This window comes from Colletotrichum karsti, assembly GCF_011947395.1.
Source record: "Colletotrichum karsti strain CkLH20 chromosome Unknown Scaffold1, whole genome shotgun sequence".
NCBI classification, from domain to species: domain Eukaryota; kingdom Fungi; phylum Ascomycota; class Sordariomycetes; order Glomerellales; family Glomerellaceae; genus Colletotrichum; species Colletotrichum karsti.
The window spans coordinates 1,717,426-1,735,225 of NW_024065901.1; the positions used below are offsets into that span (position 1 = coordinate 1,717,426).

The window sequence follows — 17,800 nt, forward strand, 5'->3', positions numbered from 1 at the left end:
TCTGGAGCAAAATCGCGGGTCCGGGGAATCCGGGTCGGGTTTGCCGCGACCGCTTTTCCTTTTCCCTCTCCTTCCGCCCCGCTCGTTTGGGACCTCCGCATTCGCTGCGGATGAGCGGAGCATGTCGGCACCAAGTGATGAAGTGGAAGAGAGAGAGGACATGGCGGTACGTGTCCGGACAAGCTGGACAGGACAGGTATGGTAAGAGGGGGATAATATTCGTACATAGTGTTGGTCGGGAAGACACGCCGAGGTTTGAGACCAGTGGTGTTCATCATTCAAATACAGTCAAATCAAGCTAGACGTGCGTATCGAGCTTTACTAATTTCATCACTGCGTACAGACCAGGCAAAAAGAAACCAGAACAAGTCGGAAAATGACAACCATCGTGATGTCCCCGTAACGTATGCCAAACTCCATCGGCGTCACTATCCTTCAGCCGTTGCCATCGACCAAGGACCCGATTGATACGAAAACTCCGTTTCGCTCCCCTCCGCCAGACCTGTTTGCCATCCAGGACCGAATTCACACCCGCGTTGTGAGAACCCTCCCCATGGTTTCCGTTTCCCAGCCAGCGCCACCTGGCGAGAAAGCATTTGAGGGTATCACCGCCATCAGTACAACTAACAAGCCAAAAGGAAAGAAAAGCAGCGCGGGAAAAGCAGGAAGAAACTACACTCGCCAGCGCATAAAATGGAAGATAAGCAACTAGACAACTGATAATTGATAAGACTGGCGACTTAGGAAAGAGAAGAGAAACTGGTTCGACATCTGGCCGTTGATGGCTTCGTGTCTTGCTTAGCCAATTGCGACAACCCCAGAGTGGGTGTTGCTGTCGTGAGTCGTGGCCAAAAGAGCTATCCTTGCAAAGCTCTGATAAGGAGAATGTTGAATCGAATAAGCTGCGTTTGCGTCATAAATGCCTCTGGGAGAATCCAGAGAAACAAGAGCCCCGGACCCTCTCACATTAATGAAACGGGGCAGGCGATAAGAGTCATGCGGACTCACGCCGAGTGGGGAGTGGTTCCTCTTTAGATCTCCATGTGGGCCACGACGTCCTCGCTCATGCGCCGTACTGGGCTCTTCCGGTCGGAAATGCTCTCCTCGTCATCGTCTTCATCGTAGAAGAAGCGCTCCTCTGTGTAGTCGTCGTCGGAAAAGGGGACCAAATCACCGTCGGCTCCTCGGTTCCAGAGGAAGCCGTCGCTTTGCTCTTCATCGTCCTCATAAGGGGCAATGATCTCAGCATCGCGGTCGCCAAGCCAGTACTTGGCGCGCTTGTTCGCACCCAGTGCATCAAACTGAGTGCTCCGCGGCCGCTTGAAGGAGCCCGGGAGCGCCGGTTGCAGGCGCGGTGATTGTGATGAGACGACGGGGACGACGCGCACGTAAAGATAGGCGACACGCTTCAAGGCGCGGTTGAAGAAGAAGTAGTGCGCCGCCCAGATGGCCGACTCGTCCTCCTCAAAGGGGTCGACATCCGGGTTGTAGCTGAAAATTGTGCACTCGTTGAGGCGCATCTCATTATCGATCTTGGCCCAGCATTGTGGGCCCCAGACCGCCTTGGTCTCTGAAGAGGTGGCCTGCTCGACCGGATGAGCTTCAACATGTGGTCGCACATTCTGCAAGATCGAGTCCAGGTTTCCCATGACGCGTCGCAGATTTCTCTCCTTTTTGAAGTCGCCTGGTCTCAAAACGTGGGAGAAGTCGTAATGTTGGTGACTTGCGTTCAGCGTTGCAATGAGATAAGCGAAGGTGCGACGACTTGACAGTTCGGACAGAGGACCAAACGCGCTCGAGTGTGAGAACATTTGCATGTTTGGTGACGTCGCCAGCATGGCCTCGCGATCCGGCGGTGACAAGCTGGCACCCAGCTTGAGCAGCGCCGCATGTTGCGAGTTCAGGTCCTTGTCGATATTCTTGTAGAGCTTCTTATCGGATCCGGTCGACTTCGTGGTGTATAGATCGCAGCCGCCGGTAACATTGCAATCGGGGGTGTTGAAGTTGAGAGCGCCAGTGACGGCGTCGAAATCTTGAAGTGGTAGGTACTGCGAGCGAGGTTAGCATGATCGCAGAGTTGCGACGCGCTGCCGCCTGCCTCTGCGGCAGATGGTTCGCACCTTCATCGTGGGTGGTCGAGGCCGGGTTTCGGTGAACGTGGAGAGATGAGGTTGTGCAAAAGAGGCATCCGAGTATTGATGTGCGATGAAAGAAAGTTCAGGTCACAGGCTCCCTCGCTGTCGGTCTGGGGGCTGTGGTGAGCTTATCGCCGGTATCGCGCTGCGATCAGGTTGTGATGGGGCCGTTGGATTCCGAGGTGCTAACGTGTCGGATGATGTCACGGGAGATGGAAGTCGCGCCAAGTCCGAATGGGGCAGCGGTGGCTGTGGGAAGATAAGTGTCTCGGGTTGCGAGATGTCGAAATCGAGAACAAAGAGGCGAGACGCAAATGATGCGCCGCGAGGATGGAGGTCGGTTTTGCTGGAGGTTGCTTGTCTGTTTCGTTGGATTGAGGAAGCCGGCAGCCTGATTGCTTTAGATAAGGCAAGGAGCGACTCGACCCTGTAGATCAGTTCGGTTCGGATAGAAGAACGTAGGCTAGACGCGATGCGCCTAGTAGGTGATCTGGTCGACAGACATTACTAAATAACGGGTGTTCTGATGGGATGTTGTTGATGAGAGGGGAGAAACGGAGGGGTACGGGAGAGGGATGGGCTGACGAAGGGACGGGAGTTTAAAGCAGGAAGCCAGGAGGGTGCGCGGAGCTGGCGGCGGCGGTGGTGCTGTGCTGTGCTGTTGCAGTTTCGGCTGATCTGACAGACGGGAGGAGGGTGAGGTGCGGTGCGGTGACGCCTTCCATGGGCCCTCCGCCCAAGTGTGGACTATGGGCTGGTCTGTGTCGTGTCGTGTCTCTGCAGTGTGCACCGCCGGGTTGGCTTCCGGGCTGACAAGGTCCCCGCCCAGTCAAATGGCACCGTATTAGCCATCGCGTCAAGTTGGCAGCTCCCTCTCCCTCTCTGAGAAGCCGAGCCAGTTCCAAGATAGGGAGCCGAGAGTGGAATGGGGCCAACGGGGGGAGTCTGTGACAAAGCGTATCTGGGAGTGCTGGCATTGTTTGCTGGGCCGCCGCACTCTGCTGCGACGGCCTGCGTCGACCTTGGCACCGGATTCGCGGGGGACCGCCTAGAATGTCGGGGTCCAGTCCCTGTCCGTTCCTTGCTGGTTGGGGACCACCCGACACTTCGAGCAGTCCAGGTCTCCACGCCGGAAAAGGGGGGACGCAGCCGGTAATTCCCAGGCGAATGAAATGGCGTCAAGAGGCCACGAGTAACTATTGGGAGCCCCATCTCGCAACATGACTTCATACAGTCCGAATGCACGATGTGGTATGCTGCTCATTCGCTCGTGTCGTAATACTCGTCTATTAGCAGATCTGATGCTTTTTCCGGAGTGCAATGCTCGTCGAGTGCCGTCGTCGACTCGGGCCCCGTGGTCGTCTCCTGCGACTGCTCTGGGGACAAGACTCCAAGCCGACGGGCCTCGCGGATGGATGCAAACTGCGCAACCCGCACCACTTCATGTCTGTTCTCTTGATAACAATAGAGGGTGGTTTTCCACCTTCCAAGATCTATGCACACAAAAGGCCAATCGGGCCACTCCGTCCATCATCGCACCTGCGTCGTTCTGTAGTCCCGCTGTCGCGTATCGGCCATTTCTCCGACTCGCTCTTCCACTGCTGCTGCTGCCACTGATGATCGATCGGCATGGGCGACTCAGAGGATGCCCACTTTCTTGAGCGACGACGTGATCTCTTCCGTTTCCTGGATGAATGGCAGAGCGCCCATTAGCCAAAAGCTCATCAATGCCATGCACCCTTGCGCAGCCAGTATTATATGCGTATATATTTTCGTAGATTGGGTTCGAGACTGTTCGTCGGGAATCGCGTCACCCATATATGGGTGAGTGGTTGGACACTGAACGGGAGGAGGGTTACATGATCTTTGTAACCTCGTCCTCGACCTGAAAAGTGGGAGGGAGATTGTCAGCCGTGAGACTTCGCCAGTGGCGCAGCTGGAATTCATGGTTTTCAAGAGACGCAGCAAGAGACGCAAATGAAAGTCAACCAAAGTAGCAGCAGCATGCAAACGTACCTCCATATCCTCGAGCGAGTCCTGTTGCGATATACAGCGCAACACATTCTTTTTACTGCTCTCCTGCAGCTCTCCGGCCAACAACAGCTCGTCCAGGATGTAGTATGCCTTGGTGAAGGAGAAGATGATATCCAGCTCGCACACGTTTCCGTAGTACTTGTCCATTTGCTCAACGTAGCGGTGGATGATCTCAAGGGTGATCAACTCGTTGTCTTCCGAGGCGCATCCGGCGATGAAGAAGAGCGATGCATATCGGCGATAGACGATCTTGGAGTCTGGATGGTGTCAGCTGGTTTCGAAAAGGTTCAAGGCAGAGGAGGGGCCGGCGACTGACCCTTATACTCCAGGAAGTTGCACATGCGGGTTCGGCGTGCGAGAACCAGCTGGGAGACATCCTTGACAATCTTGGCCTTCTCCTTAGGCGATAGGGTGGTGAACCACTTTGCCAGGCGCTGTAAACAATGCCATGTCAGCAGGGACATCTTCGAGGGGGTTCCTGCCACGGAAATTGGAGCATACCACTTTGCCCTGACGGGAGAGGAGGATGAGGTAGCTGTGCCATCATTTAGCTGTCTTGCTCAGATGCATCGACGACGAGGGCGATGAGGAAGCATACTGGATGGCCATGATGATGCTTTCACATCACCCAGCGGGGTGGATTGAAGGAGAAATCGAGTCGAGAGATGGACGAGACAAAAGTCGTGTGGAGCTCGACCGAAAGTGGTGCGGTGCGGCGTGGTCAAGGAGAACAAACCGAGCAATGGACTCAGGTTGGCGACGAACTGCTGCTCGAGGTGCGGTTCTGTCGTGTGCCCGTGGTGTTTCCCCCTTGGCAGTCCAGCGAATAGCAGCGACGTCAGGCTGAGAGCAAGGTGTCAATTTTGGCAGGTGCTGCGTCCTCAGGCAATGAAGGGACGGGACCCGGGACTGGACGGTGCTGACTTGGAAGTGAGCCCTGTAAGAACCAGTTCTGGTGTGGCCTGGAGCGATCTTACAGCGACTTTAGTCACTGGAGTCTGGTTAGATCACTTTCCATTAGCGGACAGCCCCCTGAAGAGACATCTGCAAAACAAAGCTTGACCTCGGGAGAATGCGTCCGATGGCTTTGTGTGCTTCAGATCCAATGTCAGCGAGCGTGGTGGAGGTGGGTCTGAGTCGACCAGAGCAGCAGCAGCGATTCATGCAGGCTGAAGGCGCTCACAAGCGGTGGTTGGTGGAGGACAGTCCCAAAGATGGCGTCGAAATGCACACAAATCAGCCCAAAAGCACTGACGCGATGCGCTACACCCCACTACACTACCGCACCGCAGTGTCGCTGCGTGGAACTGCCCCTCGGAGTCGCGCTCCTGCCGAGTTCGCGGCCAGAGGAGGGGTGGAAGGTGGGATGGTGAGGGGGGGAAGTGAAGAAATCCCATCATTTTGTCTTGATTCAGTCATCTTTTGATTTTGTCATTGAGACGGCACGGCTCGAGACGAATTCCCCGTCCGCCTTTCAAAACAAGCACAAGTCCGGACTTCCCTAGTCTTTCTGATCTTCTTCTCATTCTTCCTGCCACGGACATCTAGACCCACGATCGTAAGCAATCTGGGATCTCGGATTCTATTTCTTCAAGAACCCCGCGTATCACGACTACTACGCCAGGTGCTGCATCTCTCCGATTTATCTCCCATAAGCCGAATCTCGCATACACCTGCGCCAGTATCCGTACACCATAACATTATTAATTATTCCGTCTCACCTGTAACTGCGACCGGACCCTACCACCAAAATCCGTCGTTATCGGCGCCCTTCGCCCATTCGGATTGTTAAGCAGCCCCTCCAAACTCTAAAAATTACAGGCGCGCAGAAAAAAGCCCAAAAACAAGCCCAAGTCGACATCATCACCATTGCGCGATAAGGACCCCTTACGACGCAATCTACTCCCACCGACCTTTGGACTTTGGATTAGCGTTCTATTGTTTTATTCTTTTCCCAGCAAACCTCTATCTGTCCGCGCCATGACGAAACTCATTCTATCCACGGGGTGCGTTACACTCTCCCAATCTTTTAGCTAATCACAATTTTCCCTATCCATTTCCTTTTGCGCAAAGAAGCTGATTGGTGTCCTTCGCCTCGCGCAGAAACATTGTCTCGGGCGGTCCCTCCATAATCCGCAAGCCAGGCGCATACAGATCAAACCTCGAACTCACAAATTCGCTGAGGAGCAACTTTCTTGCTGCTCAACAGGATTATTCGCCCTACGAAGAGGCTTCCCCAATCGACGATGACGACCACAACGGGACCCTGAACGGACACTCGAATGGCTTCAACAATGGCGAGAACGGTCGCTCTGGCCGACCCCGCCTTGACGTGTGGACCACCCGCGAGGATGGCGCCCTCTACATTCCCCGGATAGACTGGTCCTACTCAGGTTTGCAGGAAGAGCCAACAAACTACGACATCACCGTGAAGCTATTCTTTCTCCCCAACGCCCCTGCCGAGGACCGCGAGCGCTACGTCCAAGAGGCCCTGGACCTCGTGCGTAAGGAACTCGGTGTCACCACGATAGATCTCCTCATCGCCTCTTTCCCCGGTATGTCCTTCGAGGGTGACTGCGAGTGGGAAGCCGACAAGCGCAACGCCAGCCAAGGCAACATCGATCAGGAGGCTGCCACATGGACAGTTCTGGAGGACCTGTACCGTCGCGGCGAGGTCAAGGCCCTCGGTATCTCCGAGTTCGGCACGGAGAAGCTGGCAAAGTTCATTAAGAAGGTCAGCATCCGTCCAGCGGTTGACCAGATCAACATCAAGGACTGCTGCAGCGTCCCGCCCACCCTCGTCAAGCTGGCCAAGGCAGAGGGTGTCGAGTTGCTCGTTCACACTGATTGCACCGACATCCTGCCTAGCGGCACCCTTCGCGAACTTCTTGGCCACGGACTGCAGGGCGCAGGTGTCCTGGCTGACCCCCTCGAAGGCGGAGAGGGTTTGTACGGAGACCTCGTCCCGGAGTGGGTGGTGAAGTACACAGCCTTTGTCAGAGACCGGGGAGTGATTGAGAATAAGGGCTACTTTGCTGGCGCAGAACTCGTAGAGAGTTCATGAGAGCGTCGCTCTTCTGAATCCGTTGGGAGGTTTTATGTGATACCATGGCTGAAGACGGCCTATAGACAAACACTGCATAGCGTTTCTGATGTTGGCGATCTTGGGTATTCCTCGACGGCTGTATGAAGCCTCCTGGTGTCTATTAGAGTCTTGGTCCCAAGACATTTCTCACGAACATGCTCTATTCCTTTTCTCGGAAGTTCCAACACCGTTCGCCTTCTGATGCCGATTTTGGTATGACTACTCCTTCAGCAACGCCTCCGTGAGCCTTTTCCCCTTCTCGCCGCCCAGGTAAATGTCGTCCTCGACGCTTTCCAGTCCCATCTCAACCGCTTCCTTGTAGCCTCTGGCCACCATATCCTCGTCCACGCGCAGACCGTTCTCCACCAGCGCAAGAATCACACTGCGTATCCGCGCGATCTCCCGCATGGTGTCGACGTCAATGCGGTCGTTCTGGCTCGAGTAGACGTTGGCGCTCACGGTCTCCTCCATCCGGTTCAGGCCCACCGACTCGGGCATCTCGCTCTCGACATGCTTGGCAATCCAGATGAACCCGTTGACGCCGAGCGTGACGTGCACCTTGCCCGCGCCCCTCGCGGCGTCCATGACCCACTGCTGCCTCTTGGACCTCACGACGCCGCCGCCGCCGCCGGTTCCCGTGACGGCGACGAAGACGCCGTTGCGCAGCTTGCCGTACTTGAGGGAGCGGGTGTGCAGGCTCGCGGCGCCGTCCTGGTGCAGCTGCTGGACCTCGGCGACGACGAGGTCGCCCTCGGCGAAGAAGGAGCGGATCTGGAGCTCGTCCGTGTCGGTGCGCTTGCGGAGGATGCCGCCGGGGAGGTTGATGGCGGAGATGGCGAGGATGGCGAGCTGCGAGGAGCCGACGTCGACGCGCCAGCGCTTGGCCTGGACCTCGACTATGCGGCCGACGACGAGGTCGCCGATTTCGGGGGTGTACCGGGCGCGGAGGGGGCGGACGGAGAGGAGCTTGTTGGTGCGGGTTACGGTTCCCGCGACGGAGGAGACGATCTCGGTCGTGCTTGGGGTCACGTAGGTACCGTGGCCTCTGTGTGCCTCGTCAGTATAACGGAATCGTCCAATACGTGCAGAGGAGTAGAGGAAAATTTGAGGCCGGGGCTTGGAGATTGGGAGAAGACGAACCTCATCCACTGGGGGTCGTCCGTGATGACTTCACCGGGCGTTACGATCTCGTAGTTGTCGCCGCGGGCACGCTTAGTCGGGCGCATGGGCACGTCGCCCTCGATGTCGACGCCGCCATCGGAATCTGAGTCGGAATCGCTGGCCTGCTGTGGGGGCTTGTGTTGTGACGGCGTGCCTCTCGGGGCGAGGATTGTGATGGGCATTTTTGCGGGAGTTGGCGGCGACGAGGCCGTGGAACAGATGGTTTGCGGTGGGTTTGAGCCGTTCGTAGATGAAATCCTAGTTTCCAGGAAGTTTTGGGCTCGTTTTTGCAGCTTGGAGGCGCCAATCGCGGATTTCGCCGGGGTTCGTGGAGTTCTTTGGGTATGGTGAGGTTGAAGTTGCGAAGTGCAAAGAATTTTTGGTGAAGCTTTGGAGGGGCAGATTGGAGCATGCGATTGATGGATAGCAACGCAATGCTTCTGTGACTTCCAGAAGCCTCAGATCCCAACAGATCTGTTCACGGTTGAACAAAAAAGAATTCGGCATTATTATTATTTTCATATTAACAGACTTTACGTTGGAAATTATTATTCTTCATTCACGGCGTTATAATACAGGTCGTCCGGCTGCTCCCATCAGGAGCCTCCTTTCGCATACAGTTGGCAGCTGCGCGGGGGATGAGCGGCGTGTGCCTTCTCTCAAGTTCTCTTTGGAGAAAGACTCCTTCATTTGATATAGATTTCGGCCTTTCCAGTCCCCTTCCCGGCCGTCGCACTGTTCTCATCTTCGTCGAGCATTCGCGGGCGATCGGCGGCAGCGACCGATTCCGTGGCGGTTCTTCTAACCTGCCTACCAGCTTTTCCCCGTACGTATGATCTGAGTGGTGATTTCGGATTCAGGTCCTCCTCGTCGTAGCTCTCTTCACCGAAGAAATCTCCAGATTCCCAGGTATGCCAAGCCCATCGAGATTCCAGCGACACCAAGCTTGCGGCTTCTCAGGCCGAACATCGAATTGGACTTGAGGATCATCGCGCGCTGTCTTTCGAGGTGGCTCATGCCGGAGACGTAGTTGTAGCCCGCGAGCGCGATGAATGCGCCGCTTCCTGCACGCGATACCATCAGCATGTTGCGCCTCTAACGAAGTCGGCATAGCCAAGGGTCTTACCAATGACTCTGCAAGACATGCAATCGTCGCCGCGGTCCTCGCGCAGGAGGGTGTCGAGGTTCTCGGGCTTGTCGAGGGTGCCCACGCTGGGGACTTTGTCTCCTCCTCCAAACATGGCGGCGGTGGCTCTGAGTCGACCTTACAAAAAAGTCGAGATGATCGACGGGTGCTCTGGCGACGAGTTAACGCGGTGTACTGTGCCTTAGAATCTGGGGAGCTTTACACGGCGGGCGGCAGGATTGCGGTGCATTGTGATTGGCTGGATAGAGCCGTCCCTTGCACTAACATTTAATTTCATCATCGGGCATGTGCGCCACGGCGGGATGGGTGGGTTCCTGGCTCTGGAGCTTCCGCTGCCAGCAAGCACCGACTCTCCGTACCTCATCACCAACAAGAGGGAGATAGAACCCTTCCCCCACCCGGCCTTCCTATACCGCACATGCCGACCTGACGATGAACGGCGTTATTGAGGCGCTGCACATCTACGATGAGCACAAGTCAGTCAGCTCACGGAGTTATTTGCTCGCCGAGAAAGACTGACACCCCGCAGCCATGCTATCCTGTCGCACACGTACACCTCCCGCCCTCTATCAGCGCAGCATCTCCTCCCACTCTACCTCGAACATCCCACGCCGCGGCCGAATCTGATATATCTACCGAATACGAGCCCGCCTACTCTCGTCTTTAGCCTCAAGCACGCGAATCTCTTGTTCCTGGCGACCTCGTCATCCGAGATTGAGCCTCTCCTCGTCCTCGAGTTCATCCACCGCATCATCGACGTATTCGAAGAGTTTCTTGGCGCTCCCTTGCTGGCGCACAAGATCGAGAGCAACTATGATGTGGTCGCGCAACTTCTTAACGAAATGTGTGACGCCGGCACGATAAACACTACGGAACCGAACGCGCTGAGGGATCTGGTCGAGGTAGAAGGATGGGTGGGCAAGCTGCTCGGCAGCATCAACCTGCCAGGGTACGAGACGCGTCGCAAGGTTAAGACGTAACATGCTGACTAGTGTCTAGGAAGCCTGGAAACTTTGCCACAAGCTTTTCGAACTCGAGCGCACCTTCATTGATCGCGGCGAACACCCCGGCTTTGCCCTGGCGCAGGGCAAACGTGCGACACACCTCTAATGAGATGTACGCCGACATCGTCGAGACTCTGACGGTCACGCTCGCGCCTTCAGGACGACCTCTGGCAGCGTTCGCCAACGGAACAATAGCATTTACTTGCAAGGTGTCAGGCGTACCTGACATTGTCATGACATTAACGAGTCCATCCGGAAAACACAACCTCGCGGGTTTTATGGAGTTGCCTGTATTTCACCCTTGTGTTCGTCTATCTAGGTGGAAGGAGAGACCCGGTGAACTCAGTTTCGTGCCTCCGGATGGCCGCTTCATCTTGGCGAGCTACGAGGTTGACTTGCTGCCCTTCACCAGCGGCAAGAGTGGCAACATAGGCGCAAATAATCTCAAGCTACCAGTCAACATCGAAATGAAGACTGGACTTGGGCCTGCGGGCTCCGACTTTGAAGTCCGTCTTCATGTGAACAAGGTGCTGGGTGCGGGCGGCCCATCATCACAAAGTCAGTATGGAAGGGGCGGAGGAGGAGCTGGTCGAGGTTTCGGGGGCCCTCATGCCGGAACACCAGCATCGCCATTAATGGAGGATCTCATCGTCACGGTGCCGTTGCCGGCTGAGGTTAGAAACCTGTCAGAGCTGCGGCCAAGCAAAGGAGATGCGAGCTTCAGCCCCAGCGAGAAGGTTCTGGAGTGGCACATCCCAACCAAGGAGTTGTCAGTCGGCACATCATACTACGGTCTCAGGGGTACGGTAGTTGGCCAGCTTCCTGACGAGGACGAGGATGAGCTGGACCCCAACGGGTTCGGCTTCGGAAAGTCTTACGGCTACGACGAACCATACCAGGCTACCAGCCCGGTCAGGACGAAGAAGACGAAAGAAGCGGTGGACGACGAGAAGGATGCCAAAAAGGTGGCCCAGAACAAGATGCTGATGCCCAGCTCGGCCTCGGTGAGCTTCTCGGTCAAGGGTTGGTTACCGAGCGGTCTTAAGGTGGAAAGCATCATGATCGACCCGCGGAAGAGCAAAGGCTTGGGAGAGGGCGTGAAGCCGTACAAGGGCGTCAAGTATCTGACTGTCAGCAAGGGCGGTGTAGAGACTCGGTGTTAGTCTGCGCAATGACGTGAAATATAATGACTAGAATTTTTAGAGCATCAAGTTATTTCACATGCTGGCGGGCTCTGCCTTGTTTAGCCTAACGGCTGGTGGGAACCTAGGGGACGTCAGCAGAAACGGTCAGAGACTGATGGCATTGCCAACCATGGGATTGCCATGTGCTGCCAGGTATTCCAGGCTTAAGTCAACATCGTACATCTTCCAAGATCACTGTGACTCCAGATCTCCAACTCATCGGCGGCAATTGACCCCTGGTCCCTGGGGTGATCATTCCATTTGCTGAAGTGCCCCGCTCCCGGCGCAGCGGAACCAAGAAACGCGCCTGTGAGAGGTGCTCTTCAGCGCGCAATCGCGGGGTACTCCAGCGAGGAGGTCCATCATCTCCAGGTCGGCCTCGGGACTTCGGCTAGGGGCGGCCACTAGGAGCATCCGCCAATTGCCATTCTGGCGTCACCAAAACCGCCTGGCGTCATTTGGCATTGTCCAACGCCCTACCGCAGCAAAAGCCTGGGGCACCACGTTCCCTACCCGTATGCCGCGCGTGGCTTAGGTTGGCTGTGTGACACATTCGACGACTGGTCGAGAAAAAACCCGAGACTTGTTTTCGCCTCATTCATGCCTCTCGAACCGGTCCTGGATTTCCCCGTTTTCTCTTTATTACTCGCAAAGGGGGACGTTCGAGTAAGCTCATGTTGGCGATAATCTAGCCACCCCCAGCTCGCAATTGGCTGGCGCCACTGGTCATGACAGCTTCCGGAGCTCACTTCATCCGCCGCGGCGGCGAACGCATATGGGCCGATGGGCTGCTCGGCTTCCTCGGCCGAAGACCAGCCGCGACGACGAACAACGATATCGCATCCAGGATCAGGAGTAGTCGGCGACATGCCTCGACGCAAGGGAAGCGGCCGCGGACGGCTCTCTTCTTTCCAGGTTAGTTCACAATTGACAAGGGATTGAGGTTGTCATGATCACGGCGCATAAGCTAACAACGGCATTGTGTAACTCGCAGGCCAAGGAGTACAGAAGGTCGGCATGATGACGCCCTGGCTCGAAGCCTTCCCCGCCACCGCGAAACCGATTCTCGAGGAGATTGACCACTACATGGGCTACAAGCTCTCCGACATCATCGCACACGGGCCGGGGAAACTGCTCACCCGGACACCAAACGCCCAGCCGGCCATTATGGCGACGTCGATCCTCATCCTGCGCATCCTCGAGCGCGAGTTCGGCTTCGACGTGCCGCAGCGTGTAGACGTCACCCTGGGCCACTCCCTGGGCGAGTTCGCAGCGCTGGTGGCGGGCGGGTACATCGAGTTCGAAGACAGTCTATATCTCGTGCGCAAGCGTGCCGAGGCCATGTCAGAAGCGACGAGGCGCGCCATGGATGAGTATGGCGGGGAGTACGGCATGGTCGCCATTGTCACAGAGCCTGAATACCTCGGTCCCCTGATCAATGCGATTCACGACTTCGTGGGCCACTCGAGCGCAGGGTCCAAAGGGGACAGCTCCGAGGACGTGCCGCCCATTGAGCAGGTGCTCATCGCGAACATCAACAGCAAGAACCAGATCGTGCTGAGCGGGAGCATCGAGAAGATCAAGACGCTCGCGACCCATGTGCGGCAGTTCCTGGGCCACGACCCGCGGGCGGTGCGGTTAAATAGCGACAGCCCTTTCCACAGCCCAATTATGAAGCCCGCGGTGTCGGTGGTTAAGAGTATGCTGTCGAAGAAGAGTAGGGTGAAGGGGCGCGAGGGGGAGGATATTATCACGTTCCCGGGGAGGTTGCCATGTATAAGCAACGTCAGCGCGAGACCGTTTGAAAGTAAAGAGGATGTGAAGGATCTGCTAGCGAGGCAGTGTCTGGAGACGGTGAGGTGGTGGGACAGCATCAAGTACCTCGACCAGGAGGAGAAGGTGAGGCGGTGGATTGGTATTGGGCCTGGCAAGGTTGGACGCAACCTCGTGGGAAAAGAGGTCGGTATGAGGGGGAAGGACTCAGTCAAGGGCGGTGGTGTCTGGGCTATCACTGACCCGAGCGAGATCGAGGAGGTTTTAAGGGGCTTAGAGGACACGGAGAAGGTGTCTGAGGAGGAGATTGACTGATGAGTTATTGAAGATTGATGACATCTTTATGCGGTTTCTGGGGTTCTCCGGCACGGCGCTTTTGTTAGCCACGAGTATCAGAGCTCGTTTATGGTCTGTCTTGACTAATTATCATAATGATTGTTGGCGTGGGGTTATCCGTACATCAATACTATTCTTGTAAGAAGGCTGTGGCCACAGACAATTCTTGTACGTTCTATGATCGTTCAATATGCGAAGGTCTCAGGCATCCATCAAAAACACCGTCTCCCAGACTCCGTGAGTGTCGTGGAGCTGTGGTGACCCAGACGGTAAAGAGCAGAGCTGCTAGCTGACCCCTGACCTTGATGCGGGGCACCAGAAGGAGGACCCAAAAAAGATTAAGCTCCCGTCCACACCAGCTACCCCAGCTCTCCAATCTCCAACTCAAGACTGACGTCCGCTCTCAATCAAAACCGTGTCTACCGACCGCATCGCGCATCCTCCGCCGGAAGCCCACCGAAACACACGCCCTGCGCGAAGAAGCATACCACCGGCCGCGCCCATGGCGACCGCGATCCCCTCGATAGCCTGCATTGGCATCATCGGCCGCAACGTACGCTCTCCCCCGTCACCCGCAACCCCTCCAAACCCTCCGTGTCCTCTCTGCAGACTTCACGACCATGCTGCGAACGACGACAACGAAGCTGACATGACGCGCAGAACAACCCCCTCCACATCTCAATCTTCCCCTCACATAACCCGTCCACGAACACGTTCGCGCCGATCCGCACGCCCCTCCAGTTCTCCCTCCTCCTCTCCTCGACCCTCGACATCTTCGAGCTGCGCCACAACAGCAACGGCGCCAACGCGGCCGGCGCGGGAGTCGGCAGCGGCTCCGGCCTCTCGGGCGAGGTCGGGCTCCTGCACGCCGTCGACGAGCGCCTCGCCGCGTACGGGTGGGAGACGAACACGGGCGTCAAGATCGTCGTCGTCGTGGACATGCGCGGGCGGCGGGTCGGCGGGGCGGGAGACGCCGCCGCGGCGTCTGCCAAGGGACGCGGGGCCGTCGGGCTGAGGGAGCAGGAGCTGCGGGTGGTCTTCAGGGCGGTGCAGAGCGCCTACGTGCGGCTGTTGCAGAACCCGTTCTACGAGCCCGATGAGCACTCGCCGGTTTCCGGGCGCGGCGGCAGGGTTATCAAGAGCAGGAAGTTCGAGGGGGATGTGAGGAGGATCGGGGGGGCTTGGACGCCTGGTGTCACGGCGCTGTGATAGCATTGGGATATGTGGTGTGTGGAGTCTTCGGCGTTCACAGAGGGAGGTCCTCATGGTTTACGAATTGATTGCGGGTCTATATTGATGGGCCAGGTTGTACTGGCGTTGTAAGATATCTATCTTGAGACTCAAAGGTCTAAATCGCCTTAAACAGATTTGTGTAAATCCAGCAATCGCCAAAATGCTATGCTATGCATCCATATATATCTCTTCTGGGCGTAATTTAAAAAGCAGAAAACAGAACGTTTCCAAACCAAAAGAACAAGATCATCTCCTGTGAGACTCTTCCAGCTTGCGCTCTGCCTCCTCTAGAGCTTGCCACCTTTCGATGACGAGCTTGTCTGTGCCGAAGGGCCCGTCAACGGGTCTCGATGGTCCCATGACCGCGTCTGTCTTTCTACCTCCGGGCGATAGAGGCTCGTCCTTCTTTGGCATGGACGGCGAGGAGTTCTCCCAGTGTCGTGCGGCGCGGGGGACCGGAGTCCACCACGCCTCGGGCGGGCCCTCACGGGCGTGCCACGCAGCACTGCAGAGCTCCCAGAGTCTACTGGCAGCACGGCGAAAAGCGAAGCGTTCGTCCTCCCCAATGAACTTGGCTGTCTCGTTGAAGTTCGGACTCGTCCCGCTCACGTGCCCTAACTTCCCGAAATCGGAATCCTGATCGGGATCGTACTTGGCCGTCGGGGTTTCTGTGTCGTAGTACGAGATGTTGGGTCGGAACGGCGCCGCGGAGTCCTGATAGACTTCTGCGATGGTTTCGGAATAGATGGCGTCCGAGTCGACGACTTCCTCCGCGGCGGCTGCGGCGGCGGCTTTCTCTTGTGCGCGGATATCCGGGAAGAAGAGGTCGTCCGGACCCGTCTGAGCGCGGACGAACAATTTGCATCTGGCCTCGTAGAGGGCGTCAAGCAAAGTGATGAACCGGCGGGCTTCGTTCTTTTGGAGTGATGTTAGAGTTGGGACCTTGTCTATGATGAAGGTGTGGTATGTCGATGCCATGGTCACGTAATCTGCTGGGCCGAACGTCGCGACCAAGGGATCAAAGTCCCAGTAGACTACGCCATGTCGTTGGCGGGGTACACGGATTGTGCGACCATACACCGTGAGCTCTGCCGGGCTCCAGGGTTCTGAGTGATAGGAGGAGAGTTCTGTTGACCAGGGTGTTGAATCCGAGTCCAGCATGAAGTATTTTGCTGGTTTTGTGGTTTCCGAGGTTTCTTGTCCTGCTGGTGTTAGTGATAGTGTTCCTCAAGCGTCAGGGGAAGGGGACACACACCATCCTTAACCTCGGCTTGTTCTACGACCGAGCTGGTAAGCGGAGTTTCAACAGAGACAGTCTCGCCAGATTCTCGTCGGCGGAAGTCAGTAGCTCCTTCCATGTGCCAGAAGTCACAACGGGCCTTGAGTACTTCAAGAAAGGCTGCGAAGTCGTTTTGGCTATGTAGAGTAGACTTAGAACGAGCTCCGCCAAGGAACAGACTCTTGAGAAATCCGTCCGATGGCGGGACTGTGTACTCGACACCAATGGCTTTCTGGAGTTCCTCGGGCATGCGGTTGGACGAGGCTATAAGGACGCCTCCAAGGTGGAAGAAAGCGATGAACAAGTGGCTAAGGATCTTGCTTGCTGCGCGGTCCGGAAGCTGAAACTCGTCCAGGAACAAGATCGGGGACTCTTCGACGAGCTTCTTGGCGAGCCATAGCATGGAATACTCCTTCTCATTGCCCGTGAGCTCTGGATGCGACTGGCGAAATCTCTCGAGCTGCGAGAGCGTGTATAGCATGAAGGTATTGAAGTGCCAGCGTCTCTTCTTTTCTGTGGGTAAACCCTGAGCCAACAAGTCAATCAGCATCGACTTGCCAACGCCGACCTCGCCGGAGAGGAAGAGTCCTTTGGGCGACTTAATCGTGATGGCACCCTCCAGACTAGTCATGACGTGAACCAGTGCCATAGGATTCGGGTCGGTCGTTTCTGGCATCGCTTTTCTCGCCAGGTGCTTGAACAGTGGGTTGTCCCATATCGGATGGCTTGGCATGGCTAAAGTTGCGGCGGCCTCTTCCGGATCCCGAGCCTCGGGGATTTCGGCGACTTGCTTGAGACGCTCGCGGTAGTCGACCTCTGGAGCGTAGTCTTTGAGTCGGGAATACAGCTTCTGAAGGTGAATGGCTAGCCGATGCTGAGAGGGGTCCGGGGCGAGAAGTTTGGTAGACACGAGTGTGCGATACTTGACCAAAGGGTCGGTGATGGCCATGGCGGTTGAGTATCGCCGGACCATAAGGGCCATCCTCGCCGGTTGTGGTTTCATCGTTGCCGTTATCGTTGTGATCGTCATCTTTAGAGTATGGTATGACCAGGAAAGAGAACGCTGGCAACGAGACGAGGCGGAGAGAAATATTAGGCAGTGATATGTCTTCTCTGTACTCGAGATAGCAATCTGAGGTTTCGGCCTGAGAAAATTACACTCCAACTCTCCTTTTATACGGCACCACTGAATTTAGGATCAAGGCGCCAGAGCCGTCAGATGCAACCTAGAAATAGAGAAGAGCACCGGAACGATCCCTCAAGTCTGACCAAATAAGGAACGAAAGACAAAAGGCTATCGTGTCTTGCACCTTTGGCCTCGACTTAGTGATGCGCTGAACTACTGTTGTCCTTCTCTTAGTATACTTAGTTGTGTGGGTGGCAGGCGAAATACCTCCGACTAATTTCGGTAAATGAGTGAGGAAGTGTG

General features: G+C 56.2%; 8 protein-coding genes across 8 annotated transcripts; 4 read left to right on the top strand and 4 right to left on the bottom strand.

The window, feature by feature from the left end:
- Positions 1–1,031: 1,031 nt before the first annotated feature.
- On the bottom strand, positions 1,032–4,778 carry CkaCkLH20_00386 (uncharacterized protein; the record flags this gene model as incomplete). The annotated part of the gene is made up of 5 exons (XM_038883106.1): positions 1,032–2,048; positions 4,152–4,426; positions 4,486–4,603; positions 4,671–4,704; positions 4,747–4,778. 5 exons carry the CDS (start codon positions 4,776–4,778, stop codon positions 1,032–1,034), a joined length of 1,476 nt encoding a protein of 491 aa, XP_038751811.1.
- A 1,471-nt stretch (positions 4,779–6,249) lies between these two features.
- On the top strand, positions 6,250–7,233 carry CkaCkLH20_00387 (glutamate-cysteine ligase modifier subunit; the record flags this gene model as incomplete). The annotated part of the gene is made up of 1 exon (XM_038883107.1): positions 6,250–7,233. One exon carries the CDS (start codon positions 6,250–6,252, stop codon positions 7,231–7,233), a length of 984 nt encoding a protein of 327 aa, XP_038751812.1.
- Positions 7,234–7,473: 240 nt separating this feature from the next.
- Positions 7,474–8,597, bottom strand: CkaCkLH20_00388 (exosome complex exonuclease RRP4; the record flags this gene model as incomplete). The annotated part of the gene is made up of 2 exons (XM_038883108.1): positions 7,474–8,299; positions 8,395–8,597. The coding sequence occupies 2 exons, from the start codon at positions 8,595–8,597 to the stop codon at positions 7,474–7,476; spliced, it is 1,029 nt and encodes a 342-aa protein (XP_038751813.1).
- Positions 8,598–9,297: 700 nt separating this feature from the next.
- On the bottom strand, positions 9,298–9,656 carry CkaCkLH20_00389 (uncharacterized protein; the record flags this gene model as incomplete). The annotated part of the gene is made up of 2 exons (XM_038883109.1): positions 9,298–9,479; positions 9,542–9,656. 2 exons carry the CDS (start codon positions 9,654–9,656, stop codon positions 9,298–9,300), a joined length of 297 nt encoding a protein of 98 aa, XP_038751814.1.
- A 338-nt stretch (positions 9,657–9,994) lies between these two features.
- Positions 9,995–11,729, top strand: CkaCkLH20_00390 (adaptor complexes medium subunit family protein; the record flags this gene model as incomplete). The annotated part of the gene is made up of 3 exons (XM_038883110.1): positions 9,995–10,038; positions 10,092–10,511; positions 10,562–11,729. 3 exons carry the CDS (start codon positions 9,995–9,997, stop codon positions 11,727–11,729), a joined length of 1,632 nt encoding a protein of 543 aa, XP_038751815.1.
- Positions 11,730–12,478: 749 nt separating this feature from the next.
- Positions 12,479–13,838, top strand: CkaCkLH20_00391 (malonyl -acyl carrier protein; the record flags this gene model as incomplete). The annotated part of the gene is made up of 2 exons (XM_038883111.1): positions 12,479–12,665; positions 12,745–13,838. 2 exons carry the CDS (start codon positions 12,479–12,481, stop codon positions 13,836–13,838), a joined length of 1,281 nt encoding a protein of 426 aa, XP_038751816.1.
- Positions 13,839–14,361: 523 nt separating this feature from the next.
- On the top strand, positions 14,362–15,068 carry CkaCkLH20_00392 (uncharacterized protein; the record flags this gene model as incomplete). Its single annotated transcript, XM_038883112.1, has 2 exons — positions 14,362–14,412; positions 14,520–15,068. The coding sequence occupies 2 exons, from the start codon at positions 14,362–14,364 to the stop codon at positions 15,066–15,068; spliced, it is 600 nt and encodes a 199-aa protein (XP_038751817.1).
- A 270-nt stretch (positions 15,069–15,338) lies between these two features.
- On the bottom strand, positions 15,339–17,320 carry CkaCkLH20_00393 (AFG1-like ATPase; the record flags this gene model as incomplete). Its single annotated transcript, XM_038883113.1, has 2 exons — positions 15,339–16,294; positions 16,348–17,320. The coding sequence occupies 2 exons, from the start codon at positions 17,318–17,320 to the stop codon at positions 15,339–15,341; spliced, it is 1,929 nt and encodes a 642-aa protein (XP_038751818.1).
- Between the last annotated feature and the right edge of the window lie 480 nt (positions 17,321–17,800).